The 20,883-nt window shown below is 35.3% G+C and overlaps 1 protein-coding gene across 7 annotated transcripts in view; it reads right to left on the reverse strand.

Annotated features, from left to right (window-relative positions):
* The window catches only part of mtd (TLD domain-containing protein mustard), a 262,898-nt gene that overhangs the window by 120,594 nt on the left and 121,421 nt on the right, over window positions 1-20,883 (reverse strand). For 5 of the 7 annotated variants that reach the window (XM_089647441.1, XM_089647435.1, XM_089647437.1 and 2 more), the window contains exon 3: window positions 7,670-7,735. The exons of the other annotated variants lie outside the window; for them this stretch is intronic. In XM_089647441.1, coding sequence (XP_089503567.1) covers window positions 7,670-7,735 — 66 coding nt within the window. The remainder of the gene's footprint in view (window positions 1-7,669; window positions 7,736-20,883) is intronic. 7 annotated transcript variants of the gene reach the window in all.

A 20,883-nucleotide genomic window follows, 5' to 3' on the forward strand; every position in this document is an offset into this window, starting at 1 on the left:
TGTTTCATATATGCGTTCATGATTTTCTGAATATAAAATACTTTATTAAAATTTAATTAACATTTTTATTTTAATTCTATTCAAGCGAAACGACTGGAAAAGTTTCAATTTATCCAGAGCATATACGGAGAATAATAAAAAATACAAATTTATTAAGAATCCATTTAAATTATCGATAATCCGGTTAAAAAGGGAATATATTATCACGATGTCGGAATACGTGTTCCGACATCGCGGTTTATTAAAAGTTTATCAATAAACCTGTTAATTCATTCGTTAAAGGCCTGCGATCCCGTTTTCAACCGTATTACCAATCATTTTAAGAGATTCTTATTATTATTAATACTAATTTATATTGCATTATACCTAGCTCTCTCATTAAAAATTTAGGCGTATTAGATCTATCAAAAAATTTATATATAAAGATGCAAAAGTCGGTCATTTTGAATACATGTAGGATAACGAAAGATTTTTTTTAATATTTATGTTGAGGGATCAGTAGGATTTATAGGCCCTGTTAGGAGTTCTACCGAGCCGAACCCTCTGATATGAAAATATCTGGAGTCGGTGAATTATTTTCCCAATTGATCTCTGGTGGGTTGACGTGTTGTTCTTGTATTGTTTTGTATTTATTTTGCTTATATAATGCACTTGCATAGTGTTGATTATTTGTGGAAAAGTGTGTGGAAGGGTTTAGTTTTTCCTATGGGGAAGATTTAACCCGGACATAAAATTAGCAATATGTCAAATCACCAGATATCAAATGGGAAAAAAAAAAATTCACCGTCTCCAGATATTTTCATATCAGAGGGTTCGGCTCGGTAGAACTTCTAACAGGGCCTATAAATCCTACTGATCCCTCAACATAAATATTTAAAAAATCTTTTGTTATCCTACATGTATAAAATTTTTATTATTTATTATATTTTTATTATATTTTATAATTACTATTTATATTTTTCTCTGTGTTATTTTTGGTATTTATGGTGTAAACCGATTCGTAGTATAGATTAATCGAGAATAGTGATTTCATTAATAGCTTCGCCTTAAGCGCCCCAGTGATGGTTAGTAAAATAGTGATTTCATTTATTGCTTCGCCTTAAGCGCCCCAGTGATGGTTAATAAAATAGTGATTTAATTTATTGCTTCGCCTTAAGCGCCCCAGTGATGGTTAGTAAAATAGTGATTTCATTTATTGCTTCGCCTTAAGCGACCCAGTGATGGTTAATAAAATAGTGATTTAATTTATTGCTTCGCCGCGCCCCAGTGATGGTTAGTAAAATAGTGATTTCATTTATTGCTTCGCCTTAAGCGCCCCAGTGATGGTTAATAAAATAGCGATTTAATTTATTGCTTCGCCTTAAGCGCCCCAGTGATGGTTAGTAAAATAGTGATTTCATTTATTGCTTCGCCTTAAGCGCCAGAGTGATGGTTAATAAAATAGTGATTTAATTTATTGCTTCACCTTAAGCGCCCCAGTGATGGTTAGTAAAATAGTGATTTCATTTATTGCTTCGCCTTAAGCGACCCAGTGATGGTTAATAAAATAGTGATTTCATTAATAGCTTCGCCTTAAGCGACCCAGTGATGGTTAATAAAATAGTGATTTCATTAATAGCTTCGCCTTAAGCGCCCCAGTGATGGATAATAAAATAGTGATTTCATTAATAGCTTCGCCTTAAACGCCCCAGTGATGGTTAGTAAAATAGTGATTTCATTAATAGCTTCGCATTAAGCGCCCCAGTGATGGTTAGTAAAATAAATAAAAATAAATGGAATTTTTTTCTCAATGCCTCCTGTGTGGAGCTGATGTAAAAAAATACCGTCTCTGCTTTAAATTTGTCATCGTCACTTGTAAACATGCAGTCGGGCCAATAAGTTCACTAAACGTTTTATCAAAATAGTCGAGACATTGTCAAATAATTCAAGTCGAGTCAGTCACACACTAAAATTTATTACGAAACGGAGTATTAATATATAAAAAAATGGCTAATAATATTATTATTGACTTACTATTTACTTATTATTCATATCGACGTAATTCATTTTACTTACTATTATTTAACAGTGTTATTTTTTTCATAATTATTCATACTATCCCTATTTCCATTGTCAATATGGTCACCCTATGTTAAGCCATCACAGGTACTTTGTAATACTTATTTAGTTTATAGTAGAATGTTATTGTTCCCAACTATAAACGTACTGCCCAGCTCTAATTTAAATTTGAATAATAATATATAATTAACAGAATAAAGCTGCACTTCTCGACACGCGCTCGAATGCCCCAGTGAGATATGTCACTTACGATTTTGTTGTGTTACACTATTTTTTTAATAACTAAATAAATTGAAGCCATGCAGATGCCTGAAAAACGTGGCGAAATAAATAAGAATGAGGAGGAAGATTGTAATCTCTCTCCTGGACCAGTCGGTATGATATTCAGCCGGGTAACAAATTGCAGAATAATCCATCCATCAACGTGTCAGACGGGGGGAGGAAGACGAAGGGAGAAATAATTAAGCCGGAGAAACATGACTGAATGGAATGAGAGAAATTGGATAGAAAATTGGAAGAAACTTGTCCAAAAGTAGGTAGCAAGCAGCTTATAGAAAAATTACGAATTTCTGGAGCAAACTTGGCTTTTGCGTAATTTGATAAAGTGTGTATCATAAATAACAGCGCGATACAGTTTTGTAATCGTTTGCTAAAAGAGATTTTACAGTACACTATGTAAAATAATAATGTAGACTATGTAAAATAATCTATGTATTGAGTTGAGATGATCTATTGCATCTAAGGGTTCATTTTGCATTTTTTTTACAAGAATCGGTTCGAGAGAGACATACCACAAATTATTGTAGATACGTGATTTTTTGTTAAATCTTTATGATCATTAACTTACACATTTGTCTACGTTGAGTCATTCATAATATATCGAAAACACGTGTTCTTTTCCTAATAAATATCATGACGGAATGCGACAATATCAGTATTTATATGAACACGTATTCCGCCGTCCTCATAAAACATTTGCTTTTAACTGATACTTTGTTAGGAACTCTGTCAATTCGTTCGTTAAAGGTCTGCAGTCCCGTTTGTAACAGGAAACCGAATAATTTGACTAGATTTTTAATAAATTAACAGTAGTTTATATCAGTAAGTTTTCTCCGTGTACTTTCGTAAACCTAAAGAACTGTTTACCAGGCGCGGTCCGTCCATACATGCTGTGGATGCTCCGCGTCCCTTGCATTTTAGAGTTAAAAGATTTGGACTTCGGACCTTAATCTTTAGACCGTGATTTTTTTTACAAAAACGGCGCTGTAAAAAATTATTCAAATATTATTATTATAAGACATCGTGCATATTGTCGTCCCGTTTCTGTGTACGCACAACGAACGACACGATACAAACAGCGCGGGCGAGTCTAAATACACATACATTCTCAAATACTGTGAAACGCGTAAATCACACGTATACAAGGAATAATACTGTGGTGTGGAAGCGATCTGTAAACCGTATCCAAAATGCTAGAACGTACGTTCTTTCCGCGCATGCGCACTGAGCAGTGGCGGCCAGCTAATATGTGCTCCCGAGCGCCGAACAACCAACAAGATTTCCGACATGGCTAATCACAATACGAAACTCGGTTCGGTTATAATATCTCATTCAAAAGGTACCTACTTATTAAGCGCGCTTAACTTGCAGACCGACTTTGACTTGTGCCTATGTTCGTAGCAGTTCGTTTTCGATTGCGATCCAAAATTTAACTGCTTTGTCGCATATTCTGTGGAACAGTCGAAAGCGTGGGTCCATACCATAACATACTATTCTTTGCAAATAATACCATATCAAGAACGGCGTTCGGAGTTTTACCACCACATCAGAAGGAACGGTTTATTCAGTAGAAAGTTAAACTAAAACGCGTATGTTTGATATTATTGTCGATATCGTTGTTTCAATTTACCATCTGCTATTTTTCAGCGAATGTTACGCTTCTTCGATACAAGCATACAGGATAAAACTTGTCATTAAGAGATGAGTGATGGTCAGATTACTTATTATCAGTTCCGTCAGTACTCGCCGTTGCCAGGCATTGTCTCTTGAATTTAAAACTTTTCTTACTCTGAGAAAGTTTTGAAGTTTAATTGCAGGTTATATCGATCTTGTATATCAATTATTAATAAGGCATATCAATTGCATGTTATACTAATTTATGATTACTTTTGTGTTTGTTCAACGTATAAATTAAGAATGAGTTTGAATGTGGAATACATTAAGAATAATAGGTCGAGTTTTGAAAACAAAGTGATAATAAAAAATGCCGGTCCACCTAAAACCTGAACTGATAATAAAATAAGAGTGCAAATCTGGATCGAAGAAATTTACTCGATCATTTAACAAAACAATGTATAACAAAGCTTGTAGCTCTGTGCATGTGATCAATTGAATAGTTTATTTTGTTTTACGTGTTTAATTTACGGTGTTGATTCAGTTTGGACAATCAGCGGTGTTACTGATGTAACTCACCTTTCTGAAAAAATCAAAAAACATAATTCTTATCATTTACATTTATAAAAAGTTTTGAGCTTAAAGGTTTTAGGAAAAGTTGACATCAGAATGCAATTGGATTCAGGCTACCGTGCCTAAGGTAAACACCATAATGAGCTATTTAATAAAAATCGATACAGGTCAAATTTCCCAGAACATGATTTCAATGTGACGCTTAAAACGTATGACTTCCTAAATAAAGTTCAGTACCTAAAAGGTAAACTCTGTGCAATTTACGCCCGCGACGATTTTTCAAAAGCTAACGGCGCTTTATCAATTTTACAACTTTTTTATAGTACTTGTTTATTAGAAGACTTTCCCGAGACTGTGAAATTACTAAAACTTTTGTGCACCATTCGTGACCTTTGGAATGACCTCAGTTGAAAGCTAAAGATGTTTCTCAACGTTAAAAAGAATACAATCTTTTAACACGTTGAGCCAGGACAGACTGAACGCACTATCAGTGTTAAGCATTGATAGAGGTCTTTGCTAAACAAAATGAACAGAGAATAGAACTTCTTTATAAATAGGTATGTACCTTTATTTAATTTATTTTATGACTTAATGTTGTAATCCGGTGAACCCCCACATATTTTGACCACCGGCCGCCACTGGCACTGAGACCCGCAAGCCAATATCTTCGTCAACTTTATACGACATTAATGACAGCATCCAACGTACAAAAACCGTATTTAATGCTAATATGGATAATGAACAGAATCGTATACTCTATTACTAATCCATTGGATTGTATGCGCGCGCTGCTTTGACAGTTTGCTTTGAGCTTGAATACTGAACTCGAATTCTTACTGAATATTATTAACCTGCGATTTACTTTTTAATCATTAATTTAAATAAATAAAAATTAATACCCAAAATAAGATGGATACTTCGCCAAAGTGTTCTAAATGATAATAGTGAATTGTGTGGTTGTATAATTGAATCATTAATGCGAAAAAGTTTTGTGTCTCGGCCATTTACGGAAAAAATACTAAACTTATTCTGGATACTGGAAATATTGAATTATGGAGCTTAATGGATTTATGGAGATAATTTTAGACGGTACCTAATTGTATCTTGTTCGTTGGCAAGCGTCTAGATGTGCATATTTGATATCAAGTACATAGTAAGTACGAGTATAAACATTTGATGTCCAGCATCCCTTCTACAAAAAGTCACCGACCGCCACTGCTGTTTACCCAATTTTTTTCTACGTGATTACATGTGACAACAGTAAACAAATGGTACAAAACATTGTACCATTGACTTCATAAGGAGTGTTTAAAGATTTGTGTAGTTTCTTGATAATATAGGACTGTTAACACAATGTTTTAACTCCGTGATTAAATGGGACTGTTTTTATCCTGATCGACTAACTAGCATTGTGTTAACAAATAATTATAAGCAATAATTAGTCATCCGAAATACATGATATTGAATGTCTCGACGCCATCTAGTGAGAAATTTAGCACTAACAAAGGCTTTCCTACAAAAATAAAGTTGGTTGTTTACAGGTGAAAAAAATATAATAAGCAGTAATTGTTGATTGAGGTACTAGTACATATTGAATCATTTGGCCGGTTGGAAATAAGCCGACATAGCTCAGTGGATACAGAGCACCTGACCGGACATCAGAAGGCACGGGTTCAATTCCCGTTGGCGGCATTTATTTTTACTCGGGAGATATTTTCAATTTGTATTAGTATTTCGGATGACTATTTATTGCTTATAATTATTTGTTATCCTTTATGCTATGCATAAAACCTTGTCTTATAAACGTTAGTTTATCATTAAAAAATAATAGCATTTTGTTATTTGTTGGTGAAAAATCATGAAAAAAGTCCGAGTGTGGTAATTTTTCGTAGTTATGCATGTTGTTATTTCTCGAGTGATGCATATTATTTGCTGTATTAGTGTTGTTGGCTTCTATATGAAGAAGCATAAAGGAACTGTTAGCATTTCTGTACCTTCGTGAAGATGTGACTGTTTACACTTTTTGTACCTTCGTGATTATTGGGGGCTGTTGACATACGTTTGTACCTTCGTGATCATGTAGAACTGATTACAAATGCTTGTACCTTCGTGATCATGTAGATCTGATTACAAATGCTTGTACCTTCGTGATCATGTAGAACTGATTACAAATGCTTGTACCTTCGTGATCATGTAGAACTGATTACAAATGCTTGTACCTTCGTGATCATGTAGAACTAGGGAATGCAATCCCGGTATACCGGGATCCCGAAATACCGGGTTCCCGCAGACATTTTGCGGGACTAATCTCGGTCGAAAATTTTGCGGGATCCCGCTGGACTGGCGGGATTACAGAGAAGCGCAGCTCATACGTGTTACTCTCCAGCGTGGAAGCTGAAAGACCTTTTTCAGCCGCGAGCTACCTTGTGTCCAATATCAGAAGCCGTTTATCAGATGACACAATTAATACTTTAACTTTTTTACGAAGCTATTTCCTAAATAATGTTTAATTAAACTTATGATGCACATTGTACAAGAATATTGTTTATCGTGTGAACGTTATTATTTAAATTTAAGTTTCAGTTCAGTTTCAGTGTCAGTGCCGGCAATCCGGGCGTTTATTTTATTTTCATTTGTGTACATAGATTTCTTTTACCCACCTCACTAGACAAAGTCTGTTCCGAGGCGGATATGTTATGTTAATTTATGTCTTATCTTATTCTTTGCCAATTTACGACTTAAACTTTACCTATGTCTAACTAAAGGTATACCTATTAATAAATCATTTCAAATGTCCCAAAAGAACTTGTTTTATTATAGGTATAAATTTAAAACTCTAAAAATAAGGTTGGTAGATCGAGGTCTTTATTATACAATTGATTAGATATCTAAGTCCACTCTTCTGGATCCCGCAAATACCTGGATCCAGCGGGACTAAGATTGTTCAGTCCCGCAAATACCTGGATTGACATTTTCTTGCGGGATTGCATTCCCTATGTAGAACTGATTACAAATGCTTGTACCTTCGTGATTATATCTACGAGTATATACACCTTCTTATACCTTCAGGATTGTAGGTAACTGTTGACATTTTAACGCACCTGGTAGTTGGTGTGGAAGTTCAGGGTTCAGAGAATGGACTTACCTCCTGTACGGCTGCGGTGTGATGTCCTCGTCACTGCGGGATAGCTGTTGCGATGCCCGTCGGGACCTGCGTGCGTAACAAACAAGACAAGCGTGAAGATGCACAACATACACATGCAACAAACTAGTACAATAAGTAAACACTATAGAGGCTAGGCAAGATTATACATCGACTATCAAAATACAAATTCAAATAGCTACAAAGTTGTCAAAACATCGAACTATATTAAAGTTTTGTTAAAAGGATAGTGCTATAATAATGATTCTGATACAAACACTATATTATCATATTATTTATGTCTCTGTTACCACGGAAAAAAAATGGAGAAGTTAAGAAGCAAAGTAAAATAGGATAGGGTCATGAAAACTTGACAATTCCGATCTTTAATAATGACTCGATTTTTTTTTAAATGGCCCACTCAAAACTCACGAGCCGCCACTGCATAGGAGATGAGAAATAGAAAGGTTGGAAAGAATCGTCATGCGATCCAGATCACAGCCTTAGATACTCAACATAGCAAAAGCCACTTTATGTAACATTTCGATTCTAAATGCTGACAACTCAACAGGGCGAGACTGAGAGTATTATGCAAACAATAAGTTAATCTTTTTGCACGCTACATTTTTTTATAAATATACGAACAGAGTAAAAAGACCTAAGCATTGAAAGACGAAATTTTAAATGTAAAAATAAATTCCTTGTAGCTTTTTGAGATTGTATTAAAATATTAACTAATAAATAAAGAAAATATACTTTCTAACATATAATATGTAGAATATTCTAAGAAATTCACACAAAAACACATCAAATCTTCAAACGTTAAACAATAGTAAAAAGCTAGGAGAAACGTGCATAACATAAAGATTTTAGGTAAGTTTTGTATAATTTATGCACTGCGCTGTTTTTTCTAGCTTCCGTTCTAAGCTAGGTCACATTATTCATGTGCTTGATTTTTCAACATACATGCTTCGCGTCATGCGGGCAGTGCACAACTATGAATTTTTTTTTTTAAATTGTTGAATTTTTGATAATTTTTACCGACAAAGTTCAAGAAATTCACTGTCAACTTTGAATTTGAATTCGAACGGCACACATTGGATACTCCTTAGACCAAGTTGCTTGAAATCCCATTTTTTTATTTTTATATTTGCCCATTTCATTTAACGGTCCTCATAAGCCGCCGATTTCTGGCGTGTCAGCGTTTGGTTAAATTTTGATGCAATTTTGACGGTTCAACAATCAACCACGCTAAAAAATTGAACAAACACTGTTAAATTGTGTAATAAATTAGAACCGTTATTTGAAATGGCATAAAATTGTTTAAAAAATCAAAATGGCGTTGATGGCCGATTTGATGACACTGTTAAAAGTGACGGGGGTTCTAAGAACAAGGTCTAAAAGTTTTGTTTTATTATTCGGTAGGTAGGTAACGTACTTTCCCGTTCGAATTTTAAAATGTGAATTGTGAGCGGTGACCCTTAGGTAATATTGTGCTTTCATTCAGGGAACTGGGAAAACGAAAAGGGACACAAAAATGCATTGAACTAATTGGTAACGAAAAATTAGAAAAAAAATGTCGAAATAGAATATTGAAATGTGTCCTCTCTCATAGAAGGAAATATGTCATATCCAGTGGCTCGTAACTTTTGGGTGAACTAAAGTGCTAATATTAAATAAAATTGCACTATCGATGTTGTTGTAGCCTGAGGGTTTTTTTTTTGTTTTTTCGAAAATTCGAAATTTTGTATTAAGATTTTCAATTTGGCGGTGCACTGCACCGATTTTATGAAAATCTTCTTACAAAAAAGTCGAATTTTCTATAAAAATAAAAACGTTTTCTGCTACGACAACACCAATAATGCCAATTTATTTTAATATTAGCACTCTATTACTCCCAATAGTCACGAGCCGCCATATCCATATTTTTTCAAACGCGTTTCGTGTCAGTTTTCTTGTTGAAGTGAATAATTTATTATATTTGTTGATTTCCATTTTGAAACGAAGTAAGTATATAGGTTGGTAAAATGGGGTTAGATTTAGTTAAAGCATTAAATTTGCAATTTAATGTTACGAAACGGACGATTTTTACATAAATACAGGTGTGCGGTGGTAAAGTGCACAAACTTCTGGAGGTGATTTTTTTTTTTTGTTGATTTTATGGATTCTTTCGTAATCCTCTAACTAGCTATGGCTTATAACAATACCCTTTATGTTTCTAGCTGACTAGTACTGCGGCTCATTTGGCCTTATTACTATTACCATCTGATGGTTGTATTTACTTGACTGATTTTATATTACATTAATAAGTTTTATGAGGAAAAATTCTTAACTGGATAAAAAACCTTGGTGATTCTACATGGTATTAGGTAGTAAGTACAAGTAAAAAAAATGAAAAAATCTAAATTAAAGGTAGTTTTCAGGTGCAAAAATTGAATTGTTTTTATGGAGAAAATAATATTCTATAGAAAAATATTTTTGTATGAAAAAAAACGGAATTTCTAAAAACGTTATTTTTCTTTATTACTTCTACCATCATGCAGAATCACCTCCCGAAGTTTTTTGCACTTAGCACCGTACACCTGCATATGGCGGACAGTGTCTTTGGACGGGAGAAAACACTGGCTTCTGTTTAGGCATATAGCTTATACAGGGTTTTCCAATAAGAGGTGTTATTTTGATATTCAATCGTAAAAGATCAATGGTTTCGATGGTTGTGTGGCACGTATCGCCATCTTGTTGAAATTAAACGTTGTCCAGATCAATACCATCCAATTCCGGCCATAAAAAATCATTAATCATCTCTCGATAGCGCAATCCATTCACCGTAACTGTTGCTCCAGCCTCATTTTCGAAAAAGTAAAGTCCAATGACTCCGCCGGACCATAAACCGCACCAAACAGTCACACGTTGGGGATAGGCTTTTCAACAATAACTCTTGGGTTTTCCGAGCCCCAGATGCGACAATTTTGCTTGTTGACGAAGCCACCGAGGTGGCAATGGGCCTCATCACTCAAGATGATTTGCATTTGATTCACTCAAGTGAATTTTAATAATTTCAATGCGTTGTTAAAGCGTGTATCGTTCCATTTTTATTAATGGCCTAGTTTCTACTTGTCAAATGTCAAAAAATGACAGCTTCAAAAGTAACATCTACCGAAATAGCGGGCTATTCAAAACCCTGTATAATTAGATATCTACTAATGACGATATTGTATATGTTTTATTAATTGTTTAGGCCTATAAGTATGCTGCCGATGTTATATCTATCTTTGAATATATATTATCTTCTATCTAAATTCTATACATTGTAATTTCTCGTTATATTTATAATAATGATTGGATTATTTGTATAGCGTCGTTTTCGTGAGAAAATCACCTCAAGGGCTCATATTATGCTTTAGTATTATAATTATTATTCTTAAATAAACATGCTGCCAAACTTCAAAAACATTGATAAATTAAAAAATAGTTGCAATGATCTTCTACACGCAACGTAAATTCCATTTTGAGCTACGGATCATAGAAACAGTTATGCAACTGCCAATATTAACAACTCATAATTTGATCCATATTTTACAAATATTGATCAAAACGAGTAAAGAATTCGAAAAAATACGTTGAAGCTAGTGAGAAACCGGGTGGTAATAAATGGCTGGTTATCTTGAAAGACACATTTCAACGTAATTTTCTACGAAAATTGGTTAACCTCTGTGACTGCTTGGGAATAGTTGTTGCACGTCGCTATACCTGCCGTCAGTGGTGTGAAGCAGTAACGTGCGGCGTTATCAACCGGTACATCTGCTCCAATTCTGCAAACCGGTTTCTATTGTAGATCGTAGGACAGTTGTCTGCCAGCCACCAGCATGAGCAGTGTGTGTGGTTTGGGTTGTAACATACATGGCTATGAACTAAGATTACGGCGTTAAGTGGACACTGGCGGAGAGATCAAAAAGTTGTGTACTATCAAAGAGCTAATATCCAAAAAAATACAATTTAATATTAGGACAGAAATTCAAACGAAACGGGCAAAATACTGAATCAGACGAAGTGCAAAAGTCTAGAAAGAAATTTAAAGACTGAGCGAGAGAAAATCTAAAAGGGTGAAATCCAACGAAGAGAACTATAATACGCTAATAACCTTGCCTAACGTGTTAATCTGTTCATTTATCGTGCATCGGTATCAAAGGAATCAATCTACTTCTTATCTTGTTAATTACGATTTATTATTTCGAATTTTACTGCAGATACGATGAAAATAGGTCCCACAAAAGGTGTACTTATGGCACCCCTGTTAAAATATCTCGGCGAAGGCCTATATTTCAACTCTGAACTGACATTGAAGCGTGACGTATTGACAAAAAATTATGTATAATAGTAAATATAAAATGGGGTAGCATTATAATAATATATCTTATATTGTATCGGAAGTAACTGTAAAACAACAATAAAATAGGTCCCATAATAGATCCTTGTGACAGTCCTATCAACTTAATATCTCGACATAGGTCTATATTTCATCTCTGCGCTGGCATTGAATTATGACGCGTATTAAAAAATAATAATAACGTATTATGATTCATAAATATGTTAATAAGTACGCATTAACACTATCAATATATCAGCATTATATTATTAGATTTTTCTTGTTGTAAAATCACAAGAAAACAGGCCCCAGAATAGATCCCTGTGGCAATCCCACTAACATAATATCTCTATTTCAACTATTTGCGCTGGCATTGAATTATGATGTAGTAACAGATAATAATAACGTATTATTATTCATAAACATGAAATAAGTGCGATTGTCTCTGGTTAAATGATGTAAAACGAATCAACAGTATCAAAATGGTAGCATTATATTAAATGTTAGTGTTAAACAGCAAGAAAACAGGCCCCAGAATTGATACTTGTGGCAATCCCATTAACACAATATCTCGACATGGGTCTATAATTCAACTCTTTGCGCTGGCATTGAAGTATGATGTATGGACGTAAAATAATATTGTATTATGATTCATAAATACTATGTAAATACTTGTTATTGTCTCGAACTCCCGACCTCGGGTAGGCTTGGTCTACGGGTTAACGTTCTACCTTCTCTGCTGTCACGTAAGTCAATATTGTTACTATGAGTCTCAATTGTTTTACCTTGACTAAACAAAATTTTCTAGACCATTGCAATACTTTTAAAAATTGTTTATTGTGTAGAAAATATTATACTATATTAAACGGACGCATCTTTTTTTAACTTTGAACGCTATTTTAGATTGTAATGAAATCACCTAACACGTAATATTTTTGTGGAGAGCGTTTTGTCCATAGATGATAAATCATTCAAAACATATTTCTTTTAAATTATAACCCGAAAGCATAATAATTGTAAAATTATAAATTCATTCCTCGCCGTCCAATGCAGCAGAAACGGGACGGTGTATCACGCACACGGATAAAAATAGTATTGCTTATTTATTAAAACTCTTTTCAAATTATTGCTAATCCGGTCAAAATGGGACTACAGGCCGCTTCCTGATATATAATTTTTTAGTAAATTCGTAATAATATCGGAACACGTGTTCATACACCTGCACTTGTCCTGATAATATCAATGACGAAATGCGAAAATATTAGAATTTTTATGAACACGTATTCCGACATCGCGATAACACATTCGTGTTTCACTGAAAGTTCATTAGGAAACCTATCAATTCATTTGTTAAAGGCCTGCCATCCCGTTTTTAACAGGATCACGAATAATTTGAAGAGTTTCTTAATACATTTTCAATATTTTATTTCAGTAAGTTTTCTCTGTGTGTAGCCTAGCTTTAATATGAGAAAAAAAAGTTTTTTATAGCTGAAATTCTGTACGGTACGTTCAGTTATGCCCTATTTTCCATCATTGGCAATAATTTAGCACAATTATTTTCGCAGTACGAATATAGCTTTCACATAATTAGTCTGAGGCTTGTGCCCTGTTTATTGTCAGGAATTGCTACAAAGGGAAAACGATATATCAACTAATTTGTAAAGTCTCCAGCGAAGGAATTCAATATGGAAGGTAGGGAACCAATAATTCTTGTAACCGATTCAAAGCATTTGTTTGTTCTTTGGAGTTGAATTGTAGTTGTTCTCTACCTACATATTAAATATCGCTAGAAACCCCGGGAAGCGATACATTCGATAACGTAATATTATTCAACGGCCCACCACACTAGCAGCCAAATTCTTGTGAAATTATTGCGAAATCCAAGATTCAATAGAAGATTATAATATAGCTTTGTCTCTAAATAGTATAAAATAAAGTCTTTATCCGCGTCTGTCTGTCTGTACACTTAGTTCTTCTATACTACGCAACAGATTTTGATAGGGTTTTCGCTATCATTTATAGAAGGTCTTCCGGAAGGTTTATATTATAAGACATGCATATTATATTTATAGAAAGTCGAGCAACGCCAGGTACACGTCAGCTGGTACTAGTATAAACCGCAAACAAACTACGTAACTCGCTGACCGTACGTAACTCTCACACAGTCAGAGTATTGTTCGTATGAAATATTCCATATGAATTATCTGTCCATAGGTGCGTTCCGGATTTCGCTCCTATGAAAGGATTTTCATACTGACGCGGGCGACTGGATTTATGAGTAGAGTAAGTGGCGCGCTGTTGAAAATGTAGTATTGTTGTAATTCTTGTTATCTTTGTCATTGTTTGTGAGATCACTGCACACATCTGCTCCTTAGAAAAAACGGCACCTATTAACGATTGTTGTAAGGTACAAGATCCTCAATAATCTTCAAATAACATCAATTTCAATGTCAATATCGTTCCTTAACGTGTTGATGCCAAAGAAAGCTCGAAGTTATCCATCGTCGCTTTAGTAATAGCTTCAAATCGACGGAGATCACAGATTTGTTTATTATTTACGTATCAATTCAAGTTAGATTTGGTTCTTCAATTATTGATGATCAAATAATAACGTTACTTCAAATATGGCTAGCCGAGACGCGCCAAGGTCTGGAGCATTGCCAGCGCCACATCTTAAGGAAAACATCCGCTTTTAGTCAAATTAATTAGGGTCTATAAAATACATTTTATCCATCACATCGATGGAAAGTAATAAGAAATATTTTAAATTGTGTGAGATTTTTACATGCGGTAAACATAAACATCCTGAGAAGAAACGATTTTACATTCGGACATATTTTTATTATGTTTAAGAATAAACTTCAAACGTTTGTAACGGCAAGACTTTGGCATTGCAAGGGCACGGCATTTAGATATGAATTTCTATACTCCAGGTAAGAGGTCAGTCGTTCGGTTTTTTTTATAAATACGAGGTCTCTTTTGGTTTTAGTAAACAGTCTTGCTCTTGTTTGTCTCTTTCCAGAATATTTTATAAATGCGACATACGATCTTCGATTCTACGGTTTTAAACAATTCATTCACATCGTATTTAAAAAATAAAAGACAAAGGCAGGACAAGAACTCGAATGCTTTTGATGATAAGAATGTCTTCTCTAAGAATAATTGAGCTAATCATTATATATCCTCCAGTCAACAAACGCTATAACAAATTAACTGACTAGTATTAATATTTAATTAACCATCAACATCTTCCTCGCCGGTAGGCGATACCACTAGATTAGTTACATTTTCAACATATAACCACTTATCTAGAATCTAGACATTAGTTTTTCTTCATTAAAAATAAAGCAGTGGAAGCCCGAGGATTTTTGTGCGTAGATTTTTTTTCCAAAGATGACCTTGACTCCCGAAAACAACATCATCTTGAAACCTCACCCAAAATAAACACCACAACAAAGTATTAAGTACCCACCTTGTATTTTTCGGCTGGTCCATACATTTACACGGTATTGGTTTGTTTGTTTTATTAAAGAATGTGGTCTTATTAGGCGTCCCTGTGGAACACCCGAATTAGCTCAATTTGCTAACAGTTGTCAAATTTCACACCCACTATAAATCATATTTTATTTAGAAATTTACGCAAATAATTTCCGTACAATTTGCGTTCAATCCATTTAAATTATACTTGCTAAAATAACACATGTGCCTAATTTGCGTTTAATTCATTTAAATTATATTTGCTAAAATTACACGTGTGGATTATAATGTCATTCTCCATTAAGTTTATTTAATGGTTTACGGATGGCTTTACTAAATGTCAACTAATTTTAACATGTTCGTCATCTACAAGGCAAAAGAGGAAAAGTTAATTTGGCGTTGATTAGCAATGACATCAATAATATTATTCCCATTAGAAATAAGAAGTAGTTAAACCACGAATCTAAACATTCAGATTCCTATCAATAAATGATTCATATCAACAATCGAATGACGTTTTAAAAACTCATATACAATGCGAAGAATAAAAAAACCCCGAAAATTTGTGGTGTGATTTTTTTTAAAGAGCGAGCGAATAATAAATCGAAACATCAATGCTAAAGATGTGTCTATTTTGCCCATCACTGGCGTTGATACGATTAAAGATAATTTTATTTAAGTGTCATAAACGGAACACAAAAAATAAATATTTACTTTTGAAAGTAAACAACTCCCTTGGACTACGATCATCGCTAATGTATTCGGGGAAATGTTGGCAAAAATGTAGACAAGTTTATTAATAAACGTTCACCGGCCAAGTAAATAAATCTTGTAAACATTTAGAAAGACGCTGGGAGCTTTTTAGCTTTATGGCGAAATTTATATTTAATCTGTTCCTGTAAAGAAAATAAATAAATAATTGCGGATATCATATTTTTAACCAGCGTGTGAGCCAGTTGACTGGCATGGATTCCGGGTGAAGGGTAGAGCAATTGAGATGGTGTACGAAGTAGCGGCGGCGGCGGCTATACCTATTAACAAAAATGGGTGGTGCGCTAAAAACCTTGTGAGACTATTAACTTCGCCAGTTACAGTTACTAACAATGCGAACTGTGAACTGTGAAGTGGAGCCATCTCGGCGCGACAAATAAATGTATTGTATCTTCTGGTATTTCCGCCTCGTCGAAGAGTTCTGAGGCATTGAACGTCGCTCTTGTTTCGGAGAAATTTCAATACAATGGTCAGCATCCCCGCTTTGCGCGCATAGATAATAATTGATGTTCCCAGGCGACATTTCTCAATGATCGACATGGAATCGGCTCGCACCACAATGTCAAGCCAGTTGAATTTAACTTAATATTTTATAGTATTTGCTTTCATTTTTAGAGAGAGTACGAAAACAGTGCGCAATATAGTTGTGAATGAGGAATACTTGGAGCAGGTGGATGAGTTTGTGTATTTAGGGAGTATGTTCACGAGAGATGGGAAGACTGACAGAGATATTGAACGAAGGGTAAATGCAGGTAACTCCATTAATGGAGGACTGAACGCAGTTGGCGCTAATAAAAAAATGTCCAAAGAAGCGAATCTGGTAGTCCACAATGGAGTGCTGGTACCTACCCTGATGTACGGAAGTGAGGCATGGAACTGGCAGAGAAAGACTGAGTGCTGTAGAAATGAAATCCCTGAGGCGTATATGTGGTAAAACCATATATGATCGTGTGAGAAATGTGGAGATCCGCAAAGAGTGCAAGGCTGATGGAAGCGTAATGAGTAAGATCAAGAAAGGGACGCTTAGATGGTTTGGGCACGTAGAGCGAATGAGCGAAGAAAGGAGCGTAAGGAGAATATACGATGTAAATGTGAATGGTAGCAGAAGTCGGGGACGCCGGAGGAAGACATGGCACAACCAAGGGAATCAGATACTTGAGTCGGGCCATGTCAAGAGTCAGAATAATAGAAGAGTATGTATGAGACGATGTATGAATGTGAATGAGGCAAGGAGTGTGTGCCAAGACCGAGTTGTTTGGCGGTCCGTCCTCTCTGCCTACCCCTGCGAGGAAACGGCGTGATGGTTAGTTAGTTAACTTTAATTTTTTGAAATTATTGGTTTGCTATTATTTTTAGATTGACAGAAATGTAGGGAATGCGTAGCTTCAACACTCCTAATAGCTAGCCGCCACTGGTACAAGATGGGACATTTGGTTTCACACCTATAGGAAGACTATGGGGGAGAGAACGATTTCTGGAAACAAAATTAAATGGATCGCCGGAAGTGGAAAAACATCACCAATGAGGCGAAAGCTCTAGAAAATATGAAAGACCATCCAAATTTCGTATTAATACAATTTAGTTTGGGAGGCGGGTTTGGGTACCGCTGCCCCGGGAACCACTTATTGTATAACCAACACCTCTGCCATAGGTCACCCCAAGTGGTTAGCTATGTTTGGTGACTTAGCAGGGGTGCCCGGGTTCATCAGGATGCGCCTGCCCACCAGCTCTCCAACTGGTCTCTCGACCCATCGTCTTGGACCGCAGTGATTAATTAATACGTCACTCCTGGACAAACTGATCCCTAGATTCTTACCCAACCATCATACCCAAAACATCCTCTCTCTCTTTTCGTAAAAAAATACCCCCCACACAGCATCCCAAAAGATGACATAGGTCCTGAGGGAAATTATTTTTCCTCAATGTTTGTATTCTAAGTTTTTTTATGTGAAGCCGAACAAGAGTCTTAACTGCTCCCAACCGTCTGAAGCCAGTGAGACTATGCCATTCCCATTTTGGGGAATTTTGTTAGGCTAAAGATAGTGGGGAGGGGAGGGAGATGGGGAAGAGAAAGGTTAGGTAGTACCTGGCTATTTAGATCTGGTCACCAAACACGCCCAAAGCCATTTCAAACAACGTTTCAATTCTGAACGGTGGTCTTATACGAGGGCGATACTGGGAGTACCTTACACTCTGGAACGTGCCGTAAGTATATACGAATACATTGTGAAATAACACAAATTCATCAAATAAAATTTACTTGCGCACGGCGGGATTTGAACCCGCGACCTTCGAATCGCTAGTCGAGAGCCTTACTCCTAGACCACGGAGGCCGTCAAATATTATAGGAATATGTTTTGTTTTATCGTGGAACCATTAATCTCATGTGGGAGGATTAATGTCGTATTTTAAAGGTAGCGAAAAAACGACAATAAATTAAGAATCGGAGTTCAATAAATCGCATTGACCTCAATCGGGTTTTATGGTTCAAATATTCAGAGCAATCATAACAAGAACAGGAAATGTCAGCCTCCGAAGGTCGCCCGTAAACTATACGCACGGAGTTGAAGGAATAGAACTGGTTATATTGTGAAGGATAAATGAGAGTGGTGACTACCCTTTGATCAGTGGCGTGTGAAATAATATTCGGGCCAAGGGCAAAATTATTGAGAAACGGGCCCACCTTTAAAAATTATAAAACAGACATCTTTCTTTAAGGAGATGCCATACGTAGTAATGCAAAATCATGTGTTTTTGGTTTGAAAATTTGGTCGCCTAGAAATTTTTCAGATGCTTTAATTGAATACTGCGAGTAGAATACATCTTGGCGTTTGAAATAATCGAGTATTTTTAGTCTTTTTATAAGCCCAGAAAAAAATAATGTAAAGGCCTATGAAAACTGCTTTCAAGTTCAAAATCTCCTACTTACGAACCCATTTTCGGTTATAATTTTATTGTATAATGTGGCAAATTAAGGTATTTATAAAATGATCGAAAATAAAATATTTATGCCTGAACATCCACAAAATAAAATAAAAGGCACTTTTTGGCCAAGTTTTTTTCGTTCATAAATCAAAACAGGCGGATGGTGTTAAGCGGGAATTTAAACCTTATCGCCATCTACGTAAAGGTTGTTATTGATAGCGGCTCAATTTAAACTATTACACGACGTAGTGCATCGCCTTAAAGTTATTTATTGTTAGGGTTTTTTTGCCGTGTTGGGCTGCCTCCTTCTTTAGCCAACGTTTCGGACAGCGTTATAGTGTCCATCATCAGGGCAGACGTGTAATCTCAAATCATATCAGACAGCTTTCTTCTTTGGCAGCAAAAACTCTCGAGGGTGAGCTCTGGCACCATGAATTTGCGCAGATTTTTCTAGAGCTAATTAATAATGTCAACTACATTAAGAATGGGGTTTTTCGGAGAATATGAAGAATTCTTTAAATTTCAAAGTTAATTTTCAAGTTCTGAGAAATATTTCTTCAATTTCTGTTATTATTTCAGTTCTGTCAAGCAGCTAGCCTGTAATGTCATAATAACAGAACTTGAATAGGAGTTTCACAGAACCCGAAAAAGAACGTTGAAATTTGATGAATTGTTCAAATTCTCCGATACAACCCGTCCTAAGAGATATAGACCTTACAAATATCATTTAAATTGTCGAATATAAGAAAGGACGCCATATTGATATTTCTATATTTTTTTACACATCTCTGAGATGTTTTAACACGTTTCCAAGAATTTGGTCGAATTAGAACAACTGAAAAACAGGTAGAAACCTCGGGAAAAACAGGTAGAAATACTAAAAAAAAATGTAATAAAGAAGAAATAATAAAGTTTGCAAAAACTGAATGTCCAGATAATGAGGTCGTCTCCTAAAACGAAATTGTTATTTTTTTAAATATCGAATAGTACCGAAGATAAGACGTTAAAATATTGATTTTTTGGGGCCGGCCGAAAAGCTTGTGACGTCACGGGACATGCGCGGCGGTACTGCACAGCACTGTAATTCGAATTATGAATTGAACTACGTGATACATCACGAGACACCATTGCATACATTTTAACAATGTTTACTTTGAAAGCTCACAACTCCTTTTTTTTGTGATATCGAAAAGCTAATTTTATCGTTGTTAATAATATATTTAATATTTAATCATCATATTGATAGATTGCGCACCCCCGGGCTTTTGCCCTGACTAACCACAGAATCACTACGCCACTGCACGACAAATTGATGCACGAATAAAAGCAACAAATGGAAATTTTCACCAAAGACATCGTTAATCAAATTTAACGAATCTGTTTTATTTTCTTAATCCAATCCGCCGTTATTTAATTCGAAGGAGGCAATAAAGTCACGAGACCGCGAACATAATATTTATAAATGCGAGCTCTATGAGACCTGCAAAACAGCGTGTGTCTATTTAAAATAAATAATGCTAGCAAATAAATAGGTATATGGGTCAAGTGTTTTTGTGCGGCGGCCCAGTGTCTAGCGGATTGTCTCGTGAAGAAATTACACGTTTCAAGTGTTTTCGTGCGGAGGCCCAGTGTCTAGCGGATTGTCTCGTGAAGAAATTACACGTTTCAAGTGTTTTCG

Source organism: Hesperophylax consimilis, chromosome 26 (genome assembly GCF_061612785.1).
Source record: "Hesperophylax consimilis isolate HC1 chromosome 26, BYU_Hcon_1.0, whole genome shotgun sequence".
Classification (NCBI taxonomy): domain Eukaryota; kingdom Metazoa; phylum Arthropoda; class Insecta; order Trichoptera; family Limnephilidae; genus Hesperophylax; species Hesperophylax consimilis.